We start from the raw sequence: 26,758 nt of genomic DNA on the forward strand, positions 1-26,758 counted from the left end.
CCAGCGTAGTTTACCATCTCATTTCCAGCAAAATTCACTGTGACGTCTAATCTACGCATAAACGTTGAAAATGTCGCAAGTATTTCTCTTTCTCCATTCCACAGCCCCATCTCCTCAAGCTCTCTGCCACAGTACACTGTCACACTCTTTAAGCTTTCTGCCACAGTACCGTACCACTCATGTAGAGCTCTCTGCCACAGCTTAATCTCCTAAAGCTCTCTGCCCCAGCTCCATCTCCTAAAGCTGTCTGCTACAACTTTATCTCCTAAAGCTCTCTGCCACACCTCCATTTCCTTACAGAGCTCTTTGCCACAACTTCATCTCTTAAAGCTGTCTGCCACAGCGTCATCTCCCAAAGCCCTCTGCCACAGTCCCAAAGCTTTCCGCCACAGGTGTGTCTGGAGCAACACAGATTAATTCAGTGTTCTATTTCCAATCAATATGACCATCATGTTTTTTCAGAATTTCGCTATGTTCACCAATAAGTGGCCTCCCGCGATGTGATCTCTCTACGATTTCACGCTGTACTTTTCATTGAGGGGGAGGAGGGCAGCGAAATGGCATGGGACAGGGCTACATGGAGGCGATTTGTTTGTGGCCACCCCTTAGGGGATGGAGCATCTGGCTGTAGTTAGATAGAGATAGACTTTTCATTGCTTAACAAAGAATTCCAAACATTAATGGTCTCGTTTGTGCATTTCTCAAACACATTTTCATATTAACTTTTAACACTGACAGCCTCCAGAAGACAGCCAGTCACTCCATCTCCTGTCACTCAGTTTTTCTCTGGCAAAAGCGAAGGTACATTTCCTTTCATATTTTATTCTCTCCTTTACCATACGCCAACAGCCTCTCTGATACCTCTCCTGTGATACAATTTCTCAACAGTCCCACGCACTAACACTCTCGCTCATACATTTCTTCTAACATCTCAAACACAAGTAATTTCTTTCTATTTCCTTCAGTATTCCAAACACTGACACTCATCTTCTAACATTTTCTCAGCCTCTCCTGACACTAACAACCTCCCTCATCCAGCCAATCACCCCATCCCTTGCCAATCAGTTCATATGCATGTGAATTGCCGTCTCCGTCCTCAGCTCAGTAATGCCTCTTGTGCAACTGCTGCCATTACGTGTTTCAGTAGCATCCTCCCTATGCCTCTCCACACCTAGTCTACCGCTCCAATTAGTGTACCTGGCAGTTCTTGGTAGTCCTCTTCTCCCTCCCAGTTTGGTCTGTCCCTTGTCGTTTTGGTGTTTGCTGCTATTGATATCGTCGTCTGTATCATAATTATCATCATCATTATTATCATCATCGTCATGGTTATCATCATCATCATCATCATCGTCGTGCTTGTCATCATCATTATCATCATCCTTGTCATCATCATCATTATTGCCATGCTTGTCATCATCATCATCATCATCAATCTCCACTTCACGTAACCAGTGTCCCATGTTCACGTGTCGCCAACCGTACACACCGCTTTATTCTCGTTACGTACAGAGAGATTCATCCAGCTTTGAAAAAACACACACACACACACACACACACACACACACACACACACACACACACACACACACACACACACACACACACACAGAGGAGGGGTTAAACACAGCCGTCACCAACACCCCTCACTATTTTTTTTTTTTTTCACCCTAAGCTGAATAAAATCGTCTGGCGGTAGCAGGAATAAAAACAGAGACATATTGTCGTTGTGAAAGGGTTAACCAGATTCGTACCTTACTTTGAGAAAAAATATAATAAAATATATATAATAAATAAAATCGTCTCTTAGCGGTACCTTCAAAATATTAGTTTGTCTTTAGAAATCATGTTTTTGAAATGCCTTTGCCTCAGAGTTGAGAGAGAGAGAGAGAGAGAGAGCGGAAAACTCTCCCAAGCAGCTTAACGAGAATAAGTTAGTGCCTCGCGACAGGAAAATATCAGTCTTTGGTTCTTTTTTCCTCTCCCTTTTTTCCCTCACCTAACTGGGCGGAAGTAAGCCGTGATAATTGAGTCGTGACAACTTCTGATCACTGCTTTTCTTTTTTTTTTTATATCCCTTTACGGACTTTGATATTTTATAGTGATCGAAATTGGTTTTATGCTCATATTTCTTCGTGATTTTTTTTCTTTCCTTCCTTCCTTCATTCATTCATTCAATCAATCATTCATTCATTCATTATTTACTTTTTCCTTGATACGTTTGCTTCTTGTCTCTCTTTTCTCTTTCATTTTTCTGTGTTCCTTCCTTTTTCTCTTCTCTTTTCTCACTTTCTCTTTCTTTCTTTCTTTCTTTATTAATTTATTTATTTTTTGCTGCATTTTACCTTTATTGTCCTATCATCAGCGTAGGGGGCCGGGGCTAGAGTAAGCAATTCAGATATTTAAGGCAAGAAAGATCAGTCACTTACTTTCTCACACAATCATGTGTTTTTCCTTACTCATATCACCCCTTCTTTCTTATTTTAAAAAAAATATCACAATTCAACACACACACACACACACACACACACACACACACACACACACACACACACACACACAATCAATCAATCAGCGTCAGTCAGAATCATGCAGTGTCCATCTTCCTTAAGCCTCCCACTCAAATAAATGAATAAATAAATAAATAAATAAATAAATCCCCGTGTCATAAAAATCATTCCATCCTTCTCACTCGAAATAAGTCTCATAATTGAAAAAAATATTATCATCCTTTCGACTTAAAAATAAAAAAATAAAAATAAAAATACCCCATTGCTTTTCCCCCTTCATAAAATGCAAAAATAATCTCCTCTATTTTTTCCCCTTTTTTTTCAAGGTATCCCCACACAGACCGTGACCTGGTTAAAAAAAAAATACCCTCTTTTTTTTTTTTCCCAGGTAAGCACACACCTGACGTGACCTGGTAAAAACAATCTCCTCTTTTTTTTGCCCAGGTATTTGGACATCGAACGTCACCTGGTAGATAATTATAAAAACTTTCCCTCTTTTTTTTTTCCCCAGGTATCCCCACACCTAACGTGACCTGGTGGCGAGGGGAGCAACTAGTGAGTGAGACCTGGTACCTGAAGTCCCCCACCCTGGTAGTTAACGAGCTGAGAGTGGATCGCCTGACGAGGGACTGGCACAACGCAACTCTGACGTGCGAGGCCGCCAACACAAGGCTGGCGACACCCACCTCCATCAGTGTGGTGGTGGAGATGTTCCGTGAGTGAGGGAGAGGGATGGAGGGGAAGGAGAGTGGGGGAGATGTGGCAGAGGAAGAGAGAGAGGGAGGGAGGGATGGAGGGCGAGATGCGGCAGAGGAAATGAGGGAGGGGGAGGGATGGAGGGAGAGTAGAGAGTGAGGGAGAAGTGGCAGTGGGAGAGAGAGGGGGGGAGGGATGGAGTGAGTGATGGATAGAGGAAAGAGGGAGGGTTATAGAGCAGTAACACAGAGGAAAGAAAACAAAGAGGAAGGACTGAGGATGAGAGAGTGGAATCTAGAATGTATGCCAAGGAAAGGAGGCAGGGAAAGAAAGAGAGCGTGTGTGTGTGTGAGAGAGAGAGAGAGAGAGTCAGTCAGTCAATCAGTGCACATTAAAAAGTGACTGGAAAAAAATAAACAGAGGCGGTAAATGAGCGAGTGAAGGCTGTGAAAGAGTGAGTGAAAGAGTGAGCAAATGATTGATTGAGCGTGCCAGGAAGAGAAGAGAAGGCGGATGCAGAAGAGTGATGAAGCAATTACAGGCGAGCCAAAATGATAACGCTGATCAGAGTGAGGGATGACAGTATGCTTCAACCCTTCAGAATAAGTGTGACATTATCTCTAAAAGCGTGTTTGTAGATAATTCATACCTGATACTCAAAATCATATATAGTTTCTTTAGAGCCTGTTTATTTTGGGTGTAACAGAGGTAAGAAAAACTGAGTGGGAATGTAACGTATAAAAGGAAGATTGTGTTTCCTGAGAAATACTAACCTGTACTTTAATGCAACGGGTGTAAATAACAGGACAGGTAAAGTAATTGGTAAGAAAATGTGTGAAATAAAAGTAGGGATGGCGTAGAGAGGTGTTTGAGAGAGGGGGGTGTAAGTTGGGGAAGGGCAGCGAAATGGCAGGGGACAGGGCGACGTGGAGGTGATTTGTTTGTGGCCACGTCTTCCGGTATTAAGGCGTCTGGCTGTAGATAGATATATAAATGGATAGATAATAGGTTAATTCAGAGTTCGCTTTTATTTCCTGGGTTCCGTGTAAGGTAGTAGGAAGGGATGTGAGAAATAAAGCAATAAAGATGCTAAGTGAAATATTTGTAGAATATCACAGGTAGTAAAGCAGGTATCGTTAACATCCTTCCCTCATAACGGCGGACACGCAACACCTGTCTAGCTCTACAGTCTTATCTCGTATCTTTCCAATACTCTTATGCAAAAATTAAGCGGTTTAGAGTTTCATATATTCAGCTGGTCAACTCTGGAACTGTCTCTCTTAATTTCTTTTTCTCACTGTCTGTGACCTCCAGTTCTTCTTTTCTTTTCTTTTTTTATTTACGTGGTTTGTCCAGGTATCTCGAAGTGAAAGGATCTTGATTTTTTGTTTTCCTTTTTTGATCTTTTTATGGAAAGGATGGGCTTTGCAGGATCTCAGCCTTTGGTTCCTTTTTATTAGTATGTAAAAAGATATAGATAGATGGAGAGAGAGAGAGACAGAGGCAGACCAACACACAGAAAGATAGACAGAGAAGAAACAACAGATAGAAACGTAAATAGAGAAAGAAATTACAAGGAGAGAGAGGGAGAGAGACTCTAAAAGGAAGCAGGAGAATTTTGTGAGAAAATACACGACACCCATCCTACCTCACTGCCAGGTGGGGTGCAGCTGGAGAGAGAGAGAGAGAGAGAGAGAGAGAGAGAGAGAGAGAGAGAGAGGGGGATGGAGGGAGGAGGGAGGGATTGAGAGGGAGAATCGTTAAATGAAGGCTGAAGAGTTTTGTTGGAGAAAGGAAGCCGGCACACCACTTAAGGCTTGACGAGGTGGTGGAGGGATGGAGAGGATGGAGGAAAATGATGGAGAGAGAGAGAGAGGGGTGAGGGAGTGTGATGAAAGTGGATATTTTTTTTACTATCCTTGTCTTATTATCTGCTATTAATGTCCTCTTTTATTTTATTATTTTCATAACTAAGAAGAGAGGAACTGAGGGAGAAAGAGGTATCATGAGTGAGAAGAGGGTATAAGCATGTTTGAGAGAGAGAGGGAGAGAGAGAGAGAGAGAGAGTGAGAGAGACGAGGCGATTACCATTAAACTTAAACTAGGAGATTTAACACAGGCAGTGGAGATTGGACGGAGAGAGACAAAAAAAAAAAAAGAAAAAGAAAACGAGCAAATACTTAAAACAAGAAAGCAAGGAGAAGGGGAAAGTAATGAATAAAAAGGCTTAAGGATGAAAAAAAAAACAAAGTGAAGAAATAGTTGCAGGAGAAAGATGCAATAAGGAGGTTTTGGAGAAGCAGTTGCAAGGAAAAGATGCAATTAAGCGATTTTGAAGAAGCAGTTGCAAAGGAATAAGATGCAATTAAGATCTCCAAGACACAGTTGCAGGAGGTAGATGCAGTATATCCCCTGAGCCCCCTCATGCTCGAGACAAATCTAGTATTCTCTCGTAACTAATGCCAGACGTTCATTTGGAAGAAGGGAAAAAGAAAGAAAATATTAACATGGCCTAAATTTGCCATCTTTCCATCTTGAAGGCCGAGATGTAACAGAAGAGAAGAAAGTGAAGAAAAAGAAAGGAAATAGACAGCTTTGTATATGAAGTCAATGAAAATGCTGAAGATGGAAAGAGAGAGTTAAGAGAAAAAAAATGAAAGAAAAGAAGACGGAAAGAGAGAAGAAAAAGAAAAGGAAAAGAAGAAGAGGAATGAGAAGAAAAAAGGAGGAAACATAAGAGAAAAGAAAAAGAAAGAAAAATATTTTCGTGAGAGAGAGAGAGAGAGCAATGAGTAACCCAGACAGACAGACAGACAGATACAGACGGGGAAACAGAATCAGGAACACGAGAAAAGTAAGAAGTGGAAGAAGAAGAAAAGAAAGAATCAGAGAGACGAAGAAAGTTAGAGCAAAAAGAATAAGTCTGGGGGAAAGAAAGTCAGAGAGGGAAGAAGGGATTACGAGAGGCACCTGGGCAGAGTTAGGATAGATAGATAGATAGATAGATGGACAGATAGACAGGTAGATAGATGGAAGGTTGGTAGGTAGGCGGATGGATGGATGGTTAGAGAGAGGGAGAGAGAGACAGAATTACAGTGGAAAGGCAACAGAGTATCAGAAAAAGATGAACATACCTTATTCTCTCTCTCTCTCTCTCTCTGTATATAAGTCTGATTACCTGAAGCTTTGTTAATTGGGCAGGTGAGGCTTGGCAATTGCTTAACTAATATATATAATTCCTTGTATTTTATATGATAAGGTGTAGATGTCTGCTAATGATGGTGTTATTGTTTTATTTAAGGATATGTTATTACCTGTGCTAATTAAAGCTTTCTCTTTCCCCCCGTACCTGTGTCCCCTATTCTCTCTCTCTCTCTCTCTCTCTTTCTCTCTCTCACCCCTCCAGTGCTGCCAAAGAAAGTGGATATCAGGTATATATTTTTTCACAGTGTTTCATGAGTTTTAGTTGTGTATCGTGTGAATAATAATGTTTTCTTCTGTGTGTTTATATATCTTTATCATCTTAAATTCTTCTACCATAATTTTTCATCCAAATTTACGTGATTAATATAATTTTTAGAGTACGAATTCTTTTTTTTATTTGAACTTTTACCAATATATCAAAATCGTAACTATAGTGAATGGTTTTGGAAAATGAGTGAAAAAAGATTATTGCTGATAATATTTTGCATTTATGAAGAATCTTAGTTGGTGAAATTTAATAATACTCTCACTACCTTTATTTATTTATTTATTTTGTTTTGTTTTATTTGCTGTCACCAGATGATTTATATTCAGTTTAGGAAGAGGTTATTGAAGGCCATAGTAATTTGATCTCTCTCCAATTCTGATGTCTCGAATTTTGATGTCTCTCCAGTTTTGATGTCTTTAATTTTGATGTCTCTCCAATTTTGATGGCTAATTTTGATGCCTCTCCAATTTTGAAGTCTCTAATTTTGATGCCTTTCCAATTTTGATGTCTGTTTTTGATGTCTCTAATTTTGATGTCTCTCCAGTTTTGATGTCTCTCCAATTTTGATGTCTAATTTTGATGTCTCTGATTTTGAAGTCACTAATTTTGATGTCTCTGTCGCTAAGGGAGAGGCGTTAAAATGTCATGTGGGAAAATATTTCGCAGAGAGAGAGAGAGGTGGTAAGATGTCATATTAAAAATTAAATCGCTAAGAAAGAGGTTTTAAGATGTTATATTTATAAAAAAAAAATATATATATATATCGCTAGGGAAGAATCGTTAGATATATCATAGGAAAAAATAATTCGCTGACAGAGAGATGTTAAGATGTCGTATGAGAAAGTAAATAAATCCCTAGAATAAATCCCCAGAAATACGCCCCTTTATCCGGATTTTCCCCCTCTTCCTCCTTCAGTAATCCAGGTGCGGTGAGAGAGGGGCGTGAGGTGAGGCTGGTCTGTACTTCGTCAGGATCCCGACCATCCGCGGCCTTGACCTGGACCATTAGGGGGGCGACCAGACCAGCACACAAGGAGGTAGGTGAGAGAGAGAGAGAGAGAGAGAGAGAGAGAGAGAGGAAACTTTTGGGTACAGGAAAGGAAGGGCGAGAAACAGGCTTTAAAAATATAACGAGGAGGAAGTGTGTTGAAGAGAGAGGAGGGAGAGAGAGAGAGAAAGAGAGAGAGAGGGAGGGAGGGAGGGAGAGGAGAGAGAAAGGGTGATTAAAAAATACAGAGCGGAGGTGAGGAGGTAGGGAGAGGGATGAGGGAGCAGGTGAAAGGGTGAAATAGCCATGGAGAAAGGGAGATAAAGAGAGAGAGGAAAAAGAGAGAAAGAGTAAGAGAGCTAGGGAGAGAAAGAGGGGAGGAAAGAGAGATAGAGAGAGAAAAGAGTGAAAGAGAGAAAGAAGGGAAGAAAGAGAAATATGGAGAGAAAAAAAGAAAATGATGGGGAGAAAAAAGAGGAAAAATAAAGACAAAAGGATAATAAGAGAGAGAGAGAGCGAGAGAAAGAAATAAGAGGAAGGAAGAGAGGGAGAAACTAAAAGAGAAAGAGAGGAGGGGTGGAGATGGGGAGGGACGAATGAAGGAAGGAAGGTGAATGAAACTGAGGGAGAAAGGTAAGAAAGAGAAAGAGAGGGAGAGAAGGAAAGAGAAAAAAGAGGGAAGCGATTAAGTAATCATGGAGGGAGAAGGATAAGTGTTGAGGAGAGAGAGAGAGAGAGTGAGTGAGTGAGTTAACCCTTTCATATTCGTGACAACCTTATTCCAGTTGTCAGATAAATTTATTTAAGTGAGATTAAGTTAAAAGAGATTGTGTGTTTATTTTCACACACACACACACACACACACACACACACACACACACACACACACACACACACACACACACACATCTGGGAGACTCTTCAAATACAAACAGTAAAGCATACAGGCACATTCCCACACACACACACCTGCACACACCTTTAAAAGATTACTGAAAACAAACACACACACACACACACACACACACACACACACACACACACAGGTGCCGGATAAGTAGGTGGAAGGCAGAGGGAGGAAGAGAAAAGAAAAATGAGAGGAAGTGAGAAAGGGAAGGAGAGAGAGAGAGAGAGAGAGAATTATGAGCAAGGGGAACTGGCTTTAAAAACAGAAAGAAACGAGAAAAAGTAAAAGTAAAATGATGGTTATGTTGGAAGAGAGAAAGAAAATGAAGAGTGAGAGAGGGGGAGAAGAAAGAGAGTAAAAGAGGAGGGGAGAAAGAGAGAGAAAAAAGCAATAGAAAAAGGAGAAAGAAAAGAACTGAATAATAGGTATGTTTGGAGAAGGGGAGGGAGAGAGAGAGAGAGAGAGAGCATATATATTTCAAAAGCGAATGATAACTGGAAGCGAGAGAAAAATAAAGTCAGCAAGAAAGAAAGAAAAATAAAGATAGGTTGATTGATAGATAGACAGATAGGTTGATAGACAGATAGATAGACAGACAGAAAAAAGTGAAAGAGGAAGAGGAACGATGCGGAGAAAAAAAAAGTTTTTTTTTTTTTTTTAGAAAAGGATTGACACGAAATAAAAAAAAAAATGAGAGAGGAGAAATGAGGGTGGGAGATGAAGGAGGAAGGACAGAGGGAGGAGGAGGAAGGGAAGGGAAGGGGGAGGAGGAGGAGGGAAAGGGAGTGAATAGGACGATGGGGGAGGGGGAGGACGGCTAATAAGAGAGGGGAGGGTGAGAGGAAAGAGGAAGGAAGAGGGCGAGAAAGAGAAGTATGACAAGAAGAGGAAGGGGAGTGAAGGAGAGAGGGGAAAGGGGAGGGAGACGAGAGGACAGGAAGGGGAAAACAAGGGGTAGTGAGAGGCGAGGGGAGAGGTGGGAAGGAAGAGGGGGAACAAGAAAAAAAGAGGAGGGGGAGGGGAAGGGGGGAGGGAGAATGACTGGGGAGAAGAGAGAGGGGGAAGAGGTTGAAGGAAGGGAGTGAAGAAAAGGTAAAGAAAGGAATAAGACCAAATAAGATAAGGGGAGAGAAAAGGGGCGGAGAGGGGAGAAAAGGGGGAGGGGAAGGGGAAGGAGAGGGGAGAGAGGGGATTAGAATGAGAAGGAGGGGAAGGGAAATAAAAAGGAAAAAGGGGAAAGAGAGAAATGTTGACGAGCGGAGGGGAACGAAAAGAAGAGGAGAAGGAAAGAGACGGAGACGATAAGATAGGAAGGGGGGAAAAGGGGAGAGGGGAAAAATGAAAGGGAGGGAGGAGGACGAAAGGGGAGAGAGGGGAGAGAACGAAACGGGAGAGAGGGGAGAGAACGAAGAGGGGTGACGAGAGGAGACGTGAGAGGGTAGGCACAGGACTTAGCAAACACAGAAGCCGAGGTGAGGAGGAGGCAGATGCAAATAAAATGTTTTTGTAAAAGGCTTGGGACGAGGAGGAGGTGCGGGAGAGAGAGAGAGAGAGAGGGAGAGAGAGAGAGAGAGCGAATGTCACTTGAAAATTATGACTCTTTAAACTTCCTGTCTGTGTTATGCATTATGAATTACCTTACATGTTATGCATAAGAGAGAGAGAGAGAGAGAGAGAGACGCCATTCCCCTACCCACCTCCTGAACTCAGCAAACACTGAACACGGACTGATATAAAAGTGGAGACAGCATTTCCGGCAAGTGGATGTCACAATACTGCAGCAGGTGAAGGGGGACAGGTGAGAGAGAGAGAGAGAGAGAGAGAGAGAGAGAGAGAGGTAAAAGGAGAGGAAACTACAAAACCTCTGAAAATTGAGGGATTGTGTGTGTGTGTGTGTGTGTGTGTGTGTGTGTGTGTGTGTGTGTGTGTGTGAGAGAGAGAGAGAGAGAGCTACGTGAGAAACATAAAATACAGCTTAGATAAGGGAGAGGATAACGAAAAGAGAAGATAAAAAGATTACTGAGTGAAAACGTGAAACAGGCAAGGGATGAAGGTGAGGGGAGATGAGAAGAGAGGGAAGGAGAAAGTGGAGCCTGGTGGTCAAGCGAACGAGCTCCTTGAGGCCGAGGATGCTTTTTCTTGTCTTTTTCTTGCTGCTTCCTCAGTATTTTATTCTGTCCAAATAACCTTGTAGGTGAAATAATTTTCTCTCTCTCTCTCTCTCTCTCTCTCTCTCTCTCTCTCTCTCTCTCTCTCTCTCTCTCTCTCAGTAAAGGCTTACTCAGTATGTCGGAAAAATCACATGAAATCCTCTTATGCAACATTGACCTAACTCTCTCTCTCTCTCTCTCTCTCTCTCTCTCTCTCTCTCTCTCTCTCTCTCTCTCTCTCTCTCTCGCATTCAGACGCCATTGTGTCCAACATCCCCATTTATTTTACTGTTATTTTATTTTCCAAGTGAATGCTGTCAACTTCAATGCAGCGCTATTTTCCGACGGTGCTTTACTCATATGCCTTTAAAATATGAGAGGACAGGGTATGTGCGTTTTCTGCTTGGGGAAAGAGAGGGGTAGTAAAGACAGGAAAATAAAGGAGGTGGAGTTCTTGAGTTGACTGATACATTGTTACAGAGGGTTGTGATTTTTTGTGGGTGTTTGTGTGACGTCAGATTTGGCCATGTGGTTTTCGTTATTGATTGTGAAGCTTCCGGCACAATAACGCCAGGGTTCGGATCCAGGTGCGGACAGCTTCTGCGACTTCACTCAGGTATCCATCCATCCCTTGTAGGTAGGCAGGTAAACTGAATACCTAGCGTAACACCTGGGAGGGGGGAGGTAAGTATGGTATCCTAGGTGATGCAGGGGACTTCTATCCCAAGAGGGTGAGCGAATACCCCGCCACAGACTCAAAGGCTTAAGTTACGGAGATCAGTACGGCGGCTGAGTGCAAGATGGCGTCTGGCTCAGCTTTGCCTTCATAATTTAACCCCAAAAATAATAGTTAACACGAGATGAATTTCCAGCCAGCATCCCAAAATAGATAATTGAAGTGATAAAGCTGATTACGAACCAGGATAAAAGAGGACGGTGTTATCTGTGCCTGTGCCAAGTCATTCTGCGTGAATTGAATACATAAAGGTTTAATTACCGAGCCAGTGTCTATTTTTGCTAGATCAGAAACACTTTTGACTTTTAATTTATTCAGTAAGGTAGCTATTGTAAGGGAGGTGAATGCAAGAGTTTTAGGTGGTCTGAGTCTGGTAAATGTTGATGGAGGAGAGTGGAATCTGAAGCAGCTGCTGTTTGCAGATGATACTGCACTGGTGACTGATTCAGAGGAGAGATTGAGACAGTTGGTAGAGGAGTTTGGAAGGGTGTGTGAAAGGAGGAAATTGAAAGTAAATGAGAATAAGAGTAAAGTGATGAAGTGTACGAGGCTGATAGATGGTAGGGGGATGAATATAGTTTTGAATGGTGAGTTGCTTGAGGAGGTAGATTGTTTTAAATATCTAGGGTCACATGTTGCTGTGGATGGAAGAATAGATGCAGAAGTGAAGTTTAGAATAAATGAAGTAGGAAAGGTGCTGGGAGGAATGAAAAAAGTGTTTAAATGTCGTTCGCTTAGAATGGATGTAAAGAGAAGGCTGTATGAGGGTGTTGTGGTACCGACTGCATTATATGGGGCTGAAACATGGAATATGGGTGTAGCAGAGAGGAAAAGTTTGAATGTAATGGAGATGAGATGTCTGAGGAGTATGTGTGGAGTGACGCGTATGGATCGGGTGCGAAATGATGAAGTGCGAAGGAGAACTGGAGTTGTTCGGGAGATGGCTGGTAGAGTTGAGCAGAGGGTGTTGCAATGGTTTGGACATATGGAGAGAATGGATAATGAGCGATTGGTGAAAAAGATAACTAGATCTGATGTGAGAGGTGTAAGGCTGAGAGGAAGACCACGAATAGGATGGATGGACAGTGTGAAGAGAGCGCTGGATGCGAGAGGGATGTCTGTTGAGCAAGGAAGAGTGGCTGTGCGTGACAGAAATAAATGGAGAGAAATTGTGAATGAATAAGTGATGACGCAGCCCTGAGGGGATATTCTCCCGCATTTGGTCTGATCAGTTAGTCAGGTCAGGTGCGGGTAAGGGGATGGGTCTGTTATGATGTGGCAGGGGTAAACCAGTTCTGCTGTCGGGCCCTGCTGCGGATGTCACTGATTGCATTGCCCAGTTGACCCTTGTGCGGTGTGGTGCGGTGAGGATCTGTCCGTTCTCCCCTTTGGGGCTAAGATGCAAATGAATGTGTATGAATGGATGAGTAAATGGAGAGTGAGTCGTCCTGTCTCGGCTACCTCCCTTTCCTTGGGGGAAGCAGCCTAGGTATATAGGTAGATAGATAGATAGCTGTCAAAGGAAACAAACATCTCTAATGCCATACTATTGAAAGAAACTATTACAATAAGTTTTAGTTAATTAAAAGAGAAATTAAAATATTCTTTGTAACATTTATTTACTTACATATTACATCTGTTGCTTATTGACTATGAAAAGGTGGATTTGCCATGACTACAATGAAAAAGTTTGTCAGACTTCTTTACTGGTTGAGATTCACTGGACTGGAGTTGAACAGACCAAACCATACTCACTACCCTGCTAAGAAGTAATTTTTAAAGCAACTCAGATCAGCATGAATTTACTATACTCTTTTTACGTTATCTTGGCTTAGATTTTTGTCCTGTTCCAGCTTATTTCACGTAGCTTGATAGAAGGATAATGCGATACTGTGACTCTGTATCCTTTTCACAGCACTTCTTCGTGACTAACATATTTTGCTGATAATCTGTTGTTACAAGTGAGAGTCAAGATCGAGATATGTCAATTTTAGGCCAGCTTAGAGTAGAAGGAGTATAGTCATCCATACAAGCTTAACCTAATACTCAGACTAATTCTCATCTCCCCTGATAATATAACACTATCTACTGTATGTGTAGCCCGACGCTCTAATCCCGCAAATGGTGGCCGCAGACAAAACGCCTCCAAGTCGCTCTGTCACCCACAATATAACACACAGTACTTGGTAATTACTGTAAAATGTATGATCATTTTTTCCATTATATTCCGTGTACTTTTTTCGTGATGCATAATAAACAAAAGCATGTAATACCGAATTTTTAATATGTAATTGTAACTGCATCTTTTCAATATATTCCTTTGTTTTCCCGATACATAATATTATTTGTATTTTTGTCGCTGATCCGAGGAAATGAAAAATGTTTGATTGGGTTTCCAGTGTGCATTGGCCTGGTGGATTATACGTAAACGTACATAGATACGTAAATTCATACATAAATACATACAGATGCGTAGATTTTGTGTGTGTGTGTGTGTGTGTGTGTGTGTGTGTGTGTGTGTGTGTTTCTTTGGCTGCACAGGATATTTAAATACTGTACTTCTTGTCTGTGTGAGGCTAAACCTAAAGGACTCACTTATTGCACTGATCCACAGATTATTATTCATGTTTGGATGCGAACAAGTAAATATTTATCATACTAACATTACGGTATTTAGCCTACTGTTTTATTTATTTATTTATTATTTATTTATGCATATCGCAGAACATGACGGCTAACAAGATTTCAAACGCAAGAAAAACACAGGGAATCATCCATCCAGTAAAAGTGAACGGAAAAAAAAATCAGTATGTTTTGAGATGCCCCGAGACTTTATACAGCAGTCGACAAAAATACCATTCCACTCATCAGTCGAACAATTGTGATACTTGTTTATAAAATTGCGAAAAAAAAAAAGTTTGATTCCTAAGATAACGTCACTACGCATCGAAAATTATCGCTCACCGTTTCTTCATTTATGGTTAGGAGGTGGATCAGTATTTGTGTCCGCAACCGTACACCTATTTTCAAGGCTGGAGGTCGTAGAAAGATGGAAAGTAAGACTGAGGAAGACTGAACCAGAGCTGACCTGTTGTATGGATAATGGACTTTGAATACGAGTTACTTCTGTGTTAGGGCATTAAAGGGAAGAAGCGATGGAATTGTGTGGAAAGACGGGTGCTGCATGCCTGCCTTAAAGAGGGAGATATGAAAGCAGTGAAAGTTAGAAAAGCATGATGGAGGAATAGTACGATTTCCAGACGGTTTTATTTCGCCTAGGAGGTTTGTTCGAAATAGAGACGTGGATATACTCTTCAGTAACTTATTTTAAGGGAGCTCGTGAAGGATGAATAAAATCGTCTAAGAGCAGTAAGAACAAAATGGGATGAACACAAATACAAACACGCAAACGCACAACTCTCTCTCTCTCTCTCTCTCTCTCTCTCTCTGGCAGTGCGTCAAAACACGAGACTGTATGAGGTGAATACTCCCCCTTTATAATATTACCCTCAGACCTTATTATATTACCCCCCCGTCTGCCTCGCTCTAAAAGTGAATATACAGTGGGTGAATTTTGTGGCCTGTCCTTGTGGAATATAAATTAGGTCGGGGAAGAACACCGAACATGGAACTTACTGTTACCTTGGGATATACTTTGACGATGCACCGGCTGATGAGAGGGGAGAGAGAGGGGGTGGATGGGGGAAAGGGGGATAGGTAGATAGGTTCATAGATGGGTGGGTAGGTAGATTGATAGATGGATGGGTAGACTGACTGACTGATTGATGCACCGGATGATGAGAGGGGAGAGAGAGGGGGTGGATGGGGGAAAGGGGGATAGATGGAGAGGTTGATGGATGGGTGGGTAGGTTGATGGATGGATGGATGAATAGACTGACTGACTAATTGATAGGTAGGTAGGTAGAAAGTGGGATTGATGGATGGGTTGATGGGTGGGTGGGTAGATTGATGGATGGATGGATGGATGGGCAGACTCACTGACTGATTGATAGGTAGGTAGGTAAGTAGATAGGTAGGTAAAGAGAGAAAGAGATCTAGATTGAGTGAGTGAGTGATAAGTACATCGAGTAGTTAAATGGCAGAGCAAGAGCGAGCGAGCGAGCGAGCGAGAGAGAGAGAGAGAGAGAGAGAGAGAGAATATTTAATCCCGGTGTTCTCTGCGTTTTCCATTCACTGCTGTGTTTTGATAATTTGTGACTATCGCTGGAGAGGCGGGGAGGATGACAAGATTTATATACCTACGTGTTTGTTTGGGGTTGTGTGTGTGTGTGTGTGTGTGTGTGTGTGTGTGTGTGTGTGTGTGTGTGTGTGTGTGAACTGTAAAACTTCCTAAATATTCGGCCGCACCTCAACTACAAAATCGTAAACGGGCTTCTGTTGTGATGTACAGATGTAGTCAATAATTAATTCACAGCCTTGAAACTGTTACTCCTAGTGGCTTTGGGGAAAACCGTAGCACCTCTTGCATGGCGATTTATTCCGTACATAACACCTCAACATCCTCTTGTATGATAATAGGAAAACTATGTTGATGTGGAGAAAGTGTTCAGGTGTGATACGTACTGTACTCTTAAGGTTAAGTGGCAAAATAAATCGCTAAGGAAGAAGTGTTACGAGACCTTGTTTACCACTCAGAATATTTCCCTGTTATATCCCAGTGAAATATATCTAAATTAATAAATAATATTTTGAGTTGGCATCGTTCAAAATAATCAGTTTCACCCCTCAGATGTGGAAGAGTATTATCTACCTCATTTTGATAGACTGGCTGATTGATAAGTAGATAGATAGAAAGATAAGATAGACAGATAAATAGATAGATAAATGAAAAAAACTCATGTAAAGATGCGGCCATAAGTATCAATCCACTCCAGAACGATGAAAAGAGAGACAGTGAACAGTGACATACGAAACCCAGTATTACGATCTCCAAAAGCCAACAGATTTCTTAAAAGTTTGTGTAAGTGATTCATAATTCTTCGACTCAAAAGTGGGTTCATATAATTGTCCAAAATTATACTCAGATTTTTTCACATGACTGTAACTATATCTTTCCCCCCCTCCCTCTCTCTTCCTCCCCCCCTCCCTCCCTCCCTCTTCCTCCTCCCCCTCCCTCCCTCTCTCTTCCTCCCCCCCTCCCTCTCTCTTCCTCTTCCCCCCTCCCCCCGCAGAATTTGGTCTACGGCGACGTGACCAGCTCGACTCTGGTGACCAACGTGACCCGGGAAGACCACAACACGGAAGTGACCTGTCGCGCAACCAACCCCGCCGTGCCCGACCAGCCCATGATCAACACCACCCTCCTCGTCGTGCACTGTGAGTAAATAAAAAAAAAAAAATCGTCTGGAATCAGCTGAGAAAAATCGTCTAGAGTTCTCCCAATCGTGAGAGGTTCATCTAATTGCGGTTATTGGATTCTGAGTTAATTAGCGGGTTGGAATCTCCTTAATTGGACAACGAGAGGGGTGATTAATCTGATAAAGGAGTTAACCTCTTCAGCCTGAGTACATTTTATTATAGAGGTAACCAGATGATTCTCTCTCTCTCTCTCTCTCTCTCTCTCTCTCTCTCTCTCTCTCTCTCTCTCTCTCTCTCTCTCTCTCTCTCTCTCTCTCAATCCTCTTTTCCTTCACCTTTCCACCTCAACACCCTAAGCTTTTCCCCGTACATCATCTCTCTCTCTCTCTCTCTCTCTCTCTCTCTCTCTATATATATATATATATATATATATATATATATATATATATATATATATATATATTTTTTATAACTTCATTCCCTCTTCTCCATTTCCTCTCTCCTTTCTGTTCCTCCTATTTCTCCTTTCTCCTCCCTCTCCATTCTTTCTCTCTCCCTCCTCTTTCTCTTTCGTCTCTTCCTTCTCCCACTCTCTGCTATCCTCCTTTCTTTCTCATTCCTTCCCTCTTCTCTCTCTCTCTCTCTCTCTCTCTCTCTCTCTCTCTCTCTCTCTCTCTCTCTCTCTCTCTCTCTCTCTCTCATTTTCCTTCCCCTCCTCTTCACACTGTCATACCTCCTCTTTCCTCTTACCTTACAGACATTCTCCATCTACTTACCTTCCCTGTGTCCTTCATTCACTCTCCTTTCCCTTGTCCAATCTTTCCTTTCTCCTTCCCTCTCTCCCTTCTCAATCTTTCTCCAATCCCATCTGTTTCCTCTCTTCCTTCTTTCCTCCGCTCCTCTTCCTCTTTTTTCTCCCGCCAGAACTCTTTCCTTCCTCTCTTCTCTGTCGTCACACACCAAGGTATTTTGATTTCTCACCTCCTGTGCACGTCCCATTCTTGCTTCCCCCAAATCCTGCCAAATACCCTTCTTGCCTCCAGCCTCCCTCCCTCCCTCTCTCCTCCTTCTCCTCTCTTCCTCCCCCTCATCTCTCCGTCTGCCTCCCCACTCCCGTCCCTCGCGTCCATGCCCTCGCCTTCTACCCCTCCTCACCCCCCGCCTTCTTTTCCCCTTCCCCTCCCCCTACCGTCTCCCTACCCCTCCCCCCTAATCCCCCTCTCGCTCCCCCCCCTTCTTCCTCCCCAGTTCCGTCCCCTCAGAGTCCATTCTTACTTCGATTCTCCACCCTTATTCCCTTTCGTCTTCTTCTTCTTCTTCTTCTTCCTCCTCTCTACTTTCACTGCTCTTCGTCTTCCAATTTATCATATTTCTCTCGAGCAGGCGCCTGGTAGTTTAGTGGTATTAGCGCCTTGGTCAGAGTGGCGTCTACGCATACGTTCGATTAACCTAGAGGCGACTGTGGATTATTTTTCGATCCTGTAATATCAGCAAGGGGAGTAGGCTGATTATCTACCCTTAAGTGCACTGGATTGCGTTAGCCTAGCCCCGGACCCCTACGGATGAAAGGGGCTAAACTGGGATAGGCTGTTGTTGTTATCATTATTATTATTATTAGTAGTAGTAGTAGTATTGTTTTCTTCATCATCATCATCATCATCATCCCTCTCGTCGTCCTTTTCCTCCTCCTTATCATCATCATCATCATCACCACCACCACCACCACCACCACCACCACCACCACCACCACCACCATTCCCCCTTCATCATCATCATCATCATCACCATTCCCCCACTTCCTCCTCCTCATCATCATCATCATCTTCATCTTCATCTTCACCACCACCACCACCCCTCTCCTCCTCCTTCTTCTCTTTCTCCTCCTCCTCCTCCTCCTCCTCCTCATCATCATCATCATCATCATCATCATCATCACCATCATCATCTAATATTGCCTGCCTCACAAATCCCTACCTTCTTCCCTCCTTATCCTCTCACTCATCCCACATCCCTTATCTCTCTCTCTCTCTCTCTCTCTCTCTCTCTAATCCTTCTTGCTCACCTTCATCCTCGAAATCTCTGTCATTCATCCCTTCTCTCTTTTTCTCCTCTCATCTCCATACGCCTTCCTACTCACACAGATCCCTCACGCTCGCTCACTCTCGTCCACCTCTCTCTCTCTCTCTCTCTCTCTCTCTCTCTCTCTCTCTCTCTCTCTCTCTCTCTCTCAGTGACAGAATAGGGCAGTGCTACAACTCTACATCCTCTCTGTAGCACTTCTTCATGACTAGCATCAAATTCTGGAGTTAATTTCTTCGGCAAAGCTCAGAATTCAAGATGAATAGATGACAATTTTAGGCCAAGTTAAAGTCCCACCTCACTCCCTTAATTTAGAAGGTCATAGAAAACGCAGACCACTATTTATTTTTTTTTTTTTTTTATATTTTACGTCATTTTTTAAACGCCTGATGGAAAATAAACATATGTCTCTTTCATACTTACAGAGTAACTTTATCACGCATCACTCTCATTTTATCCTGCTCGTCTCATTCTATCATTCTTCTCTCCCTCCACTTCCTCATTCCTACCCCCTCCTCTCCTCTTCAATTCCTCTCAGACAGGTTTCACTTTCTTCCTCATTTTCACCCCCTCTCTCCTATTCATTCCCTCTAACAGCCTTTCACTCTCTTCTCACATCTCACACTCATCCCCACCTCTTCTCCTCTCCCTGCCTCTCAGTCACTCTCTTCAGTTCTCTCTCATCTCCCTGCTTATTCCCTCCCTCTCCCCTCATCTCATTCCTTCTCCCCTGCTCTCGATCATCACTTATCTTCCTTTCTTCCTCCGCCTTTCATCAAGACCCTCAGCTCTCATTCTCATCACTTTCCCTCCCTCCCCCCTCTTCCTCCCTCTCTCCCGCCCTTCCTCCCTCTCTCCCCCGTCTCTTGCTTACCTCCCCATCTCCCTTTCTCCCCACACAGATCCCCCCACTGTGAACGTGTCCCTGGGCCGCTCCCTTCGCCCGGAGCTACTGAAGGAGGGAGATGATGTTTATTTCACCTGCTCCGTAGAGGCCAATCCCCCGGCCGACACGATCACCTGGTATCATGAGGTAAGGTGAGAGAGAGAGAGAGAGAGAGAAAGAAAGAATATTCTATCAGTGTCTATCTTTATTTATATATCTTTAAGCCATCATATCCAAACACTTACAACTCTAAAGTAACCACGGAAATACAATTCTCACGATATTTTTTTTCCAGTTCGTCGTTACATAATTTCTTACACCGAAAATCACCTGCCGGCATATACTTCTCATTATATCCATTTGCTCCTTTTTTTTGGTATACAGATACATAATATACTCATGATTTTCTCAGCTGCATTTCCCCGCTTCTTCACTTACATTTCCCCCTCTTCATTTCTCATCCTTGTTGTCTGTCCAGTCCTTTCATCCCTTTTCCCTATCCACGTCCACCTGCAAATCTTCATACCTTAAATACAGCCATTCTTTCAGTCCTAATTCCCACGTCCTCACTCTGTTTCTTCACCTCATTCTGTGTCATCTTTTCTCTCCTCTACCCAGACTCAGATCCAATCCTTCATTCCTTCCAACTCAAGCTTGTATTTCTACCCCCTCATCATTCCATATATTGCGTTCTCTATTTCCATATCCCGTTGTCTTTCCTCCGCCCTTTTATCTCTCCACTCACTCACCTTCTCCTCCCCACACCTTATCCGTCATCTTATCGCATTATCTCCTCATCTCTTTTTATCTCCCCGTCGTCTCCAGTTCATTTTCTCCCTTCTGTTCTTCCTCTGTCTCCCTGTCACATCGTCTCCATATCCTTTATCATCTCTCAGCCGTCTCCAAGTTAGCTTCTTCCCCATTTTCTCACTCCATTTCCTAACTTCATTGTCTCTCCGTCCGTTTTTATCTCTTCCTCTCCTCCAAACACATTTTTTCCTCCATGTTCTTACTCTGTCTTCTTATCGCATTGTCTCCACGTCCCTTTTTTATATCTCTGTTTCCCTCGCTTTATCTCTCCCCTCTGTTCATATTCTACCTCCTTATTGCATTATGTCTCAGTCTCTTCTCTTCTCCCCGCTGTCTCCAGCTCGTAGTCTCCCCCATATTCATTCCCTATCATCTTATCTCGCTATCTCCCCATCCATTTTTATCTCCCCGTGTTCCCAGAGTTCATTTTCTCCCACAAGGTTTATCGCTCGGCCTCGCAAGTTTTATCTCTCCCTGCGGTCACGTTTACTACATAGGCCTCGCCCTCAAGGTCTCTCGAGCCCTCTCTCTCTTCCCTCAGTCTCTCAGGTCTCATTAGCCTTCCCTTGGACTGTCCGCTCAAGTCTCTCTCGAATTACTGAACCCCTTCCTTCCAAAGACGAATTCTGTGTTTCTTTCCTGATTGGAGGTTAAATTCAGCCAATATTTTAGCTTATACTGTACTTGGCACCCTCCTGGCTATTATACTCAAGAATATCTAAAGTTGATTGAGTCTCCATGGTTACTAGTCAAATTTATCCTCCAGTCTACATTTGGCCACATACTGAGTTAAAAGAGGATAGGGATCTTTGTCAATCGAGATTCAATGGGCTAGTAAGAACGGGGTTACATTAGGCTATATCAAGCTTCTTCAGTTTATACACCTCTCCCTAGCTTCATAATAGCCTCTGAAACTAGCAGGAATAATGAAAAAAAGTATATTGGAGACATGGTAAAATGAAAAATGCTTCCTAGGAGTGAATGGGTTAACTTTGTCGTCTCATGGATGCCAAAATTTCTTCCTTTCGTTTCTTGACCTTTCTTATGTCTTGACCTCCCCTGTGTCTTACTTGCTTGCTTACTTACTTATGTCTTCACCTCTCCTGTGTCTGACTTGCTTGCCTACTTACCTATGACCTGATCTCCCCTTTGTCTTACGTACTTGCTTGCTTACCTAAGTCTTGACCTTCCCTGCGTCTTACTTGCTTACTTACCTGTCTTAACCTCTCCTGTGTCTTACTTACTTGTTTACTTACTTATCTATGTCTTACTTTCTTGACCTCTCTTACCTCTTGTATCTCCTGACCTCTCACATGTCTTGCATTTCTCGCAAACTTAATTTCAGAGCCATCCTTTTCACTTCTCTGCTTTCCTTTCCTTGTATTCTCTCTCTCTCTCTCTCTCTCTCTCTCTCTCTCTCTCTCTCTCTCTCTCTCTCTCTCTCATCCAGCACACCATTTTTCACCTTTGTTCCCTCCGTCTCCCATTGTGTAATTCTCTCACTTCATCCAGACTTCCTCCCCACCTGTTTTCTTGCACACGTTCCCTCTTCATGCTTCAGAAGGGAGGTAAAAACATTAATACGATTGCCTGTAATATCAGTAATTGACTTGTACATTTGTCGAACCAGTACGAAATGCGTATATAATATTCTGAAATGTTTATTGCTCTCCTAATGTTGCATCACTGAATTTCAAAAGCCAATGTTCACTGTTTATTTATTTATCGTTTTGTGGTGGGTTAATATTTATGTCCGTAGCCTACATGTGTGGAGCAGCTGCGGCGTCCACTCGGGAGCCAAAACTAATATTTCCTTGCCCTTTGCCGTGGGAAGAACACTGGTTTAACCCTAGTGAGGCGCTGTCTGTCACAAGGGGGCGCCGGATCCCTACACGGTGTATATACTGTACTGTACCTGTAGGACCGCCAGTCACTTACCTGTGGTCGACTGGTCTGCCTGGCCAGATAGATCGGGGTTAAGTAGCAACAGCGACAGCAACAATGAAGGATAGGCATTGTATGTTCACTTCATTAGGGGCAAAACTGGAATATGATTTAATATTTTTTTTTCTGTCAGGCAGGATGGATAACACACACACACACACACACACACACACACACACACACACACACACACACACACTCTCTCTCTCTCTCTCTCTCTCTCTCTCTGCCCAGCTCATGTCACCCTCTGTCCTACGCATTTTCCATATTTTTTGCTTTGTTTTGATAAGAGATAAGGATGAAAGAGCGAGCAGTGATAAGGATCCAACCGTTACAATATGCCATGTCGCCCTGTCACATCAGATAATAACATTTTTCAATTTTTTTTTTTCACCTTTTTTAGCCAGCACTGTCCTCATTGATCTATAGATTTTGACGGTGTTGGAAAATGGAATATATGGAGCAATTGTGCCTTTCTTTTTTATTTCTTTTTTTAATTTTCTGATGTTAAATTTTTCACAACGAGGGCATCTTTTATTCATAGTGTTTCCGATGATTTTATTGACTTTGGAGAGACATTTCACTCCTACCCTTCACAGCTGTCACCCTTCATACTGCCTTACCCTTCACAGCTGTCACCCTCCACAACTCCAACCCTTCACAGCTGTCACCCTTCACAACTCCAACCCTTCACAGCTGTCATCCTTCACAGCTCTCACCCCTCATACTCTCTGACCTTTCACAATCTCTCACCCTTCACAATCACTCACCCTTCACAACTCTCACTCTCCATGCATTTAGACTCTTGGCATTCAATCATCCTGTCCATCACACTCTCACCTCCACATTTTCACTTCGTCCTCTGCTTATCCCTCCCCTCCTCCCAGCCCGCCCTTTCCAGCCGTCCTCATTTTCTCTTCCAGGCCTGCCTTTTCCTTTCCAGCCCTGCCATTTCCCTTCCAAACCTACCCTTTTCCTTCTAACCCTGCCCTCTCCCTTCCAACCCTGCCCTTTTCCTTCTAACCTTGCCCTGTCCCCTCCAAACTTGCCCTTTCTCTTCCAGCCCTGCTCTTTCCCCATCCGTCCTAGCCTTCTCCCTTCTACCCCTGCCTTTCCCCTTCAGTCCTTCTCCCTCCCCATTGCCCATATCCAGCCATCATCTCCTGCTATCAGTTCTCCTTCTCCCCTTCTAATTTCTTCTTTCCTCAACTCTCCTCATCCCCAACCCTTTCGTTCTCCTTTCATATAATATTTTCTTTTTACAGCCACCTTTTCTTCAGCCATCCTTCTTAACCCTTTCCTTGCCCATCCTCCCGTCACCATCCAACCTTCCTCTCCCCTTCCAGTGCCTTCTCTCTCCCATCCCTATCCTCCTCCCTCTGTTACCATCCCTTCTAAATATCCCTTTCCAATCCTTCTCTTTTCCTCCAGTCCCACACCCAGCTCATCATCACCTCACATCATCAGATCTCTTTCTCCACCTCGAACCCATCCTACCCTAAAACTTGAACCCCTCCTCCTCACGCTACCCCTTCGCCTCCTCCTCCAGGGTCAGCCTCAGAAGCAGAACATGTCCCGGGGCGTGATACTGACTGGGGACTCCTTGGTGCTGCAGAAGGTGGGACGCAGGCAGGCGGGCAACTACACATGCTCCGCCGCCAACCAGCTAGACTCCGCCACCAGCCACCCCGTTACGCTCAGGATTAAGTGTAAGTGGTGAAGTATAGTAGTAGTAGTAGCAGTAGTAGTAGTAAAAGTAGTAGTAGTAGTAAAAGTGGTGGTAGTGGTACATTGTGATGGTGGTGTTAGCAGTGATAACGGTTGTGGTTGTAGTGATGGTGGTGGTGGTGTTAATATTGATGGTAGTTGATGTGCCCGTGATAGCGTCCATAGTGATGCATATAACAGTGATTGCGATAGTAGTGGCAACGGTAATAGTGGTAGTGATGTTGGCAGTGGTAGTGGTCTGGTAGTGACTTCTAAGGAGGTAACGGTGTGGATCGTGGATTGAAGTGACATTTCAATTTTAGCTTCATCTGTAGTGCCTCTCCCCCTTAAGTAGTAGTAGTAGTAGCAGTAGTAATAGTAGTAGTAGTAGTAGTAGTTGTTGTTGTTGTTGTTGTTGTTTTAGTAGAAAGGGAGATTGACGCAAGGACCTATTACACAAATGTCCTTGGATAAACTTTCTTTAGGTCTTTCTCAGTAAAAAAAAAAAAAAAAAAAAAAAAAGGCAGAATAACAGAAAGCAATATAGGTTTTGTGTGTGTGTGTGTGTGTGTGTTTTAGTTACGTGTGTGGGTGGAGCTCTACATTCTTTCCTTACTACTCTTCCATAACTAACATCATATTCCCTCGTTAATTCATTGTCACAGCTTAGTGTTCTAGGTGAAGGAATTGCAATCTTAGGGCAGGTATAAAGTGAAGAGTATAGCATCCCTTCCCTTGTTCACTGCTTCCAAACACCTGCCATTCTCCTACTTAGCCAGATCCTCAGTACCATCGTCCGTACTATAATCTATCCACTTTAATCTGTCTGCTTACCATCCACTCATTAATTGACTCATCGGGAGCGTAGGAACCCTGGGCTAGGCTACTAAGTCCAAGTGTTTAATGGGATAGTAACCAGTCCCCCTTCCCTGAGCAGTACTATGTGACTAACCCCAACCATCCCTCAAATATCAACTCTTTTATACCACATCCTTTTGGAGCACCTTAACCCACTGAACTACCAGGCGCCCAAATGATACTGTGGTCATCAGCCAACGTAGTAAATGAATTCCTTGACTACAATAACTGTTTGGCTTTGGACTCAGTGCAGTCACCAAAAGTTAACACTACATCATGTGAGTGGATGGTAGACGAGCATACACTAACCAAGTCTATAACTGCCATCTCATCATCTTGGACGTTGATTCACAAACCGTATTTCGCCCCTAAATCTTGTGTTTTATTATTATTATTATTATTATTATTATTATTATCATCATCATCATCATCATCATCACAACACAGTACTTGGTGTATCCACGTGTATTCCTAAATTAAAAACTCAATATCTCCAGTACATTTTTTGCAGTCAAGGAGAAAGTATTGTAAAAACCTTCCCACCTTCTGACATTCCATCTTTTTGGCGAGAGTTTGACGCTAAAAGTATCTGTCCAAGTTTCACCCCCGCCAAAAGTACCTTGTGCTTCTGTGAAAACGTGTTGGAGAGAGAGAGAGAGAGAGGGAGGACAGGTAGGTAGGTAGATATACAGATGGATAGACAGACAGACTGATTGATAGGCAGGTAGATAGATAGATATATAGATGGACAGACAGACAGACAGATTGGTAGGCAGGTAGATAGATAGATATATAATTAGACAGGCAGACAGATAGATAGATAGAATGATCAATAGATGGATAGATAGAAATAGTCAGATAGAAAGGAATAGTCACAGGTAAAAACCAATCTTCCTTTTACCTGACGATGCATTTTTCCCCCTCACAGACAGGCCAGTGTGCCAGACCTCCCCTACCACCTACTTCATCTACGACAAGCCCATCAATGTGACGTGTTCCGTGTCCTCCTTCCCGCCGGTGCGTTCCATTCAGTGGCAGTGGAACAGTAGCAACGACGTCCTGAGCACCACCATCGTAGGGGAGCTGGAGGAGAAAGTCTGGGCACAGCTTACCGTCCAGCCCACGCAGAGCAGAGAAGACAGGACGCTCACATGCTGGGCTGTGAATGAGATGGGGAAGCAGACGACCCCTTGCGGCTTCTCCGTCAAAGTGGCACGTAAGTTTGCGAGGTCCCCCTTCCATCATCGCCCCCTCTCCCAAGTTTCCCCCCACACGGCAAGCCCCCCTCTCCCCTTCCATCATCACCCTCTCCCAAGTTTCCACCCCCACACGGCAAGCCTCCCTCTCCCCTTCCATCATCACCCCTCTCCCGAGTTTCCCCCACGAGGCGAGGTGAAGTTTGGGGTGCGACATGGTTGGGAGGAGTTCAGAAGCTTGGATCTGTAAACTCCCCTGAGCTTAAACTGCGAGGGAGCATATCTATAAATTGTCATAAGCTGTGTGTAAGATTGGCTGTACATACTTTTTCCTTCATATTACAGCTACCTAATCAATCCCTAGGCTTAAGTTATGCATTAGGTAGCCTGTACATACATTTGCCTTCACATAAATAGCTATCAGACGTTTCACAGTCAAATTAGAAGGAAAATTAAAGTAAAACGGTGTAAAGCAAAATGATACATGAAAATACTTAACTCTT

At 43.2% G+C, this 26,758-nt stretch overlaps 1 protein-coding gene across 1 annotated transcript in view; it reads left to right on the forward strand.

The window, feature by feature from the left end:
• LOC145394128 (neural cell adhesion molecule 2-like) overlaps positions 1–26,758 on the forward strand; it is a 144,403-nt gene that overhangs the window by 108,248 nt on the left and 9,397 nt on the right. The window contains exons 5-11 of the mRNA XM_080268107.1: positions 3,019–3,222; positions 6,610–6,634; positions 7,592–7,712; positions 16,649–16,793; positions 19,757–19,887; positions 24,044–24,203; positions 25,988–26,275. Coding sequence (XP_080124233.1) covers positions 3,019–3,222; positions 6,610–6,634; positions 7,592–7,712; positions 16,649–16,793; positions 19,757–19,887; positions 24,044–24,203; positions 25,988–26,275 — 1,074 coding nt within the window. The remainder of the gene's footprint in view (positions 1–3,018; positions 3,223–6,609; positions 6,635–7,591; positions 7,713–16,648; positions 16,794–19,756; positions 19,888–24,043; positions 24,204–25,987; positions 26,276–26,758) is intronic.

The sequence above is a fragment of the Coenobita brevimanus genome, chromosome 26, assembly GCF_032717465.1.
Source record: "Coenobita brevimanus isolate Jiangsu-jjx chromosome 26, ASM3271746v2, whole genome shotgun sequence".
Classification (NCBI taxonomy): Eukaryota; Metazoa; Arthropoda; class Malacostraca; order Decapoda; family Coenobitidae; genus Coenobita; species Coenobita brevimanus.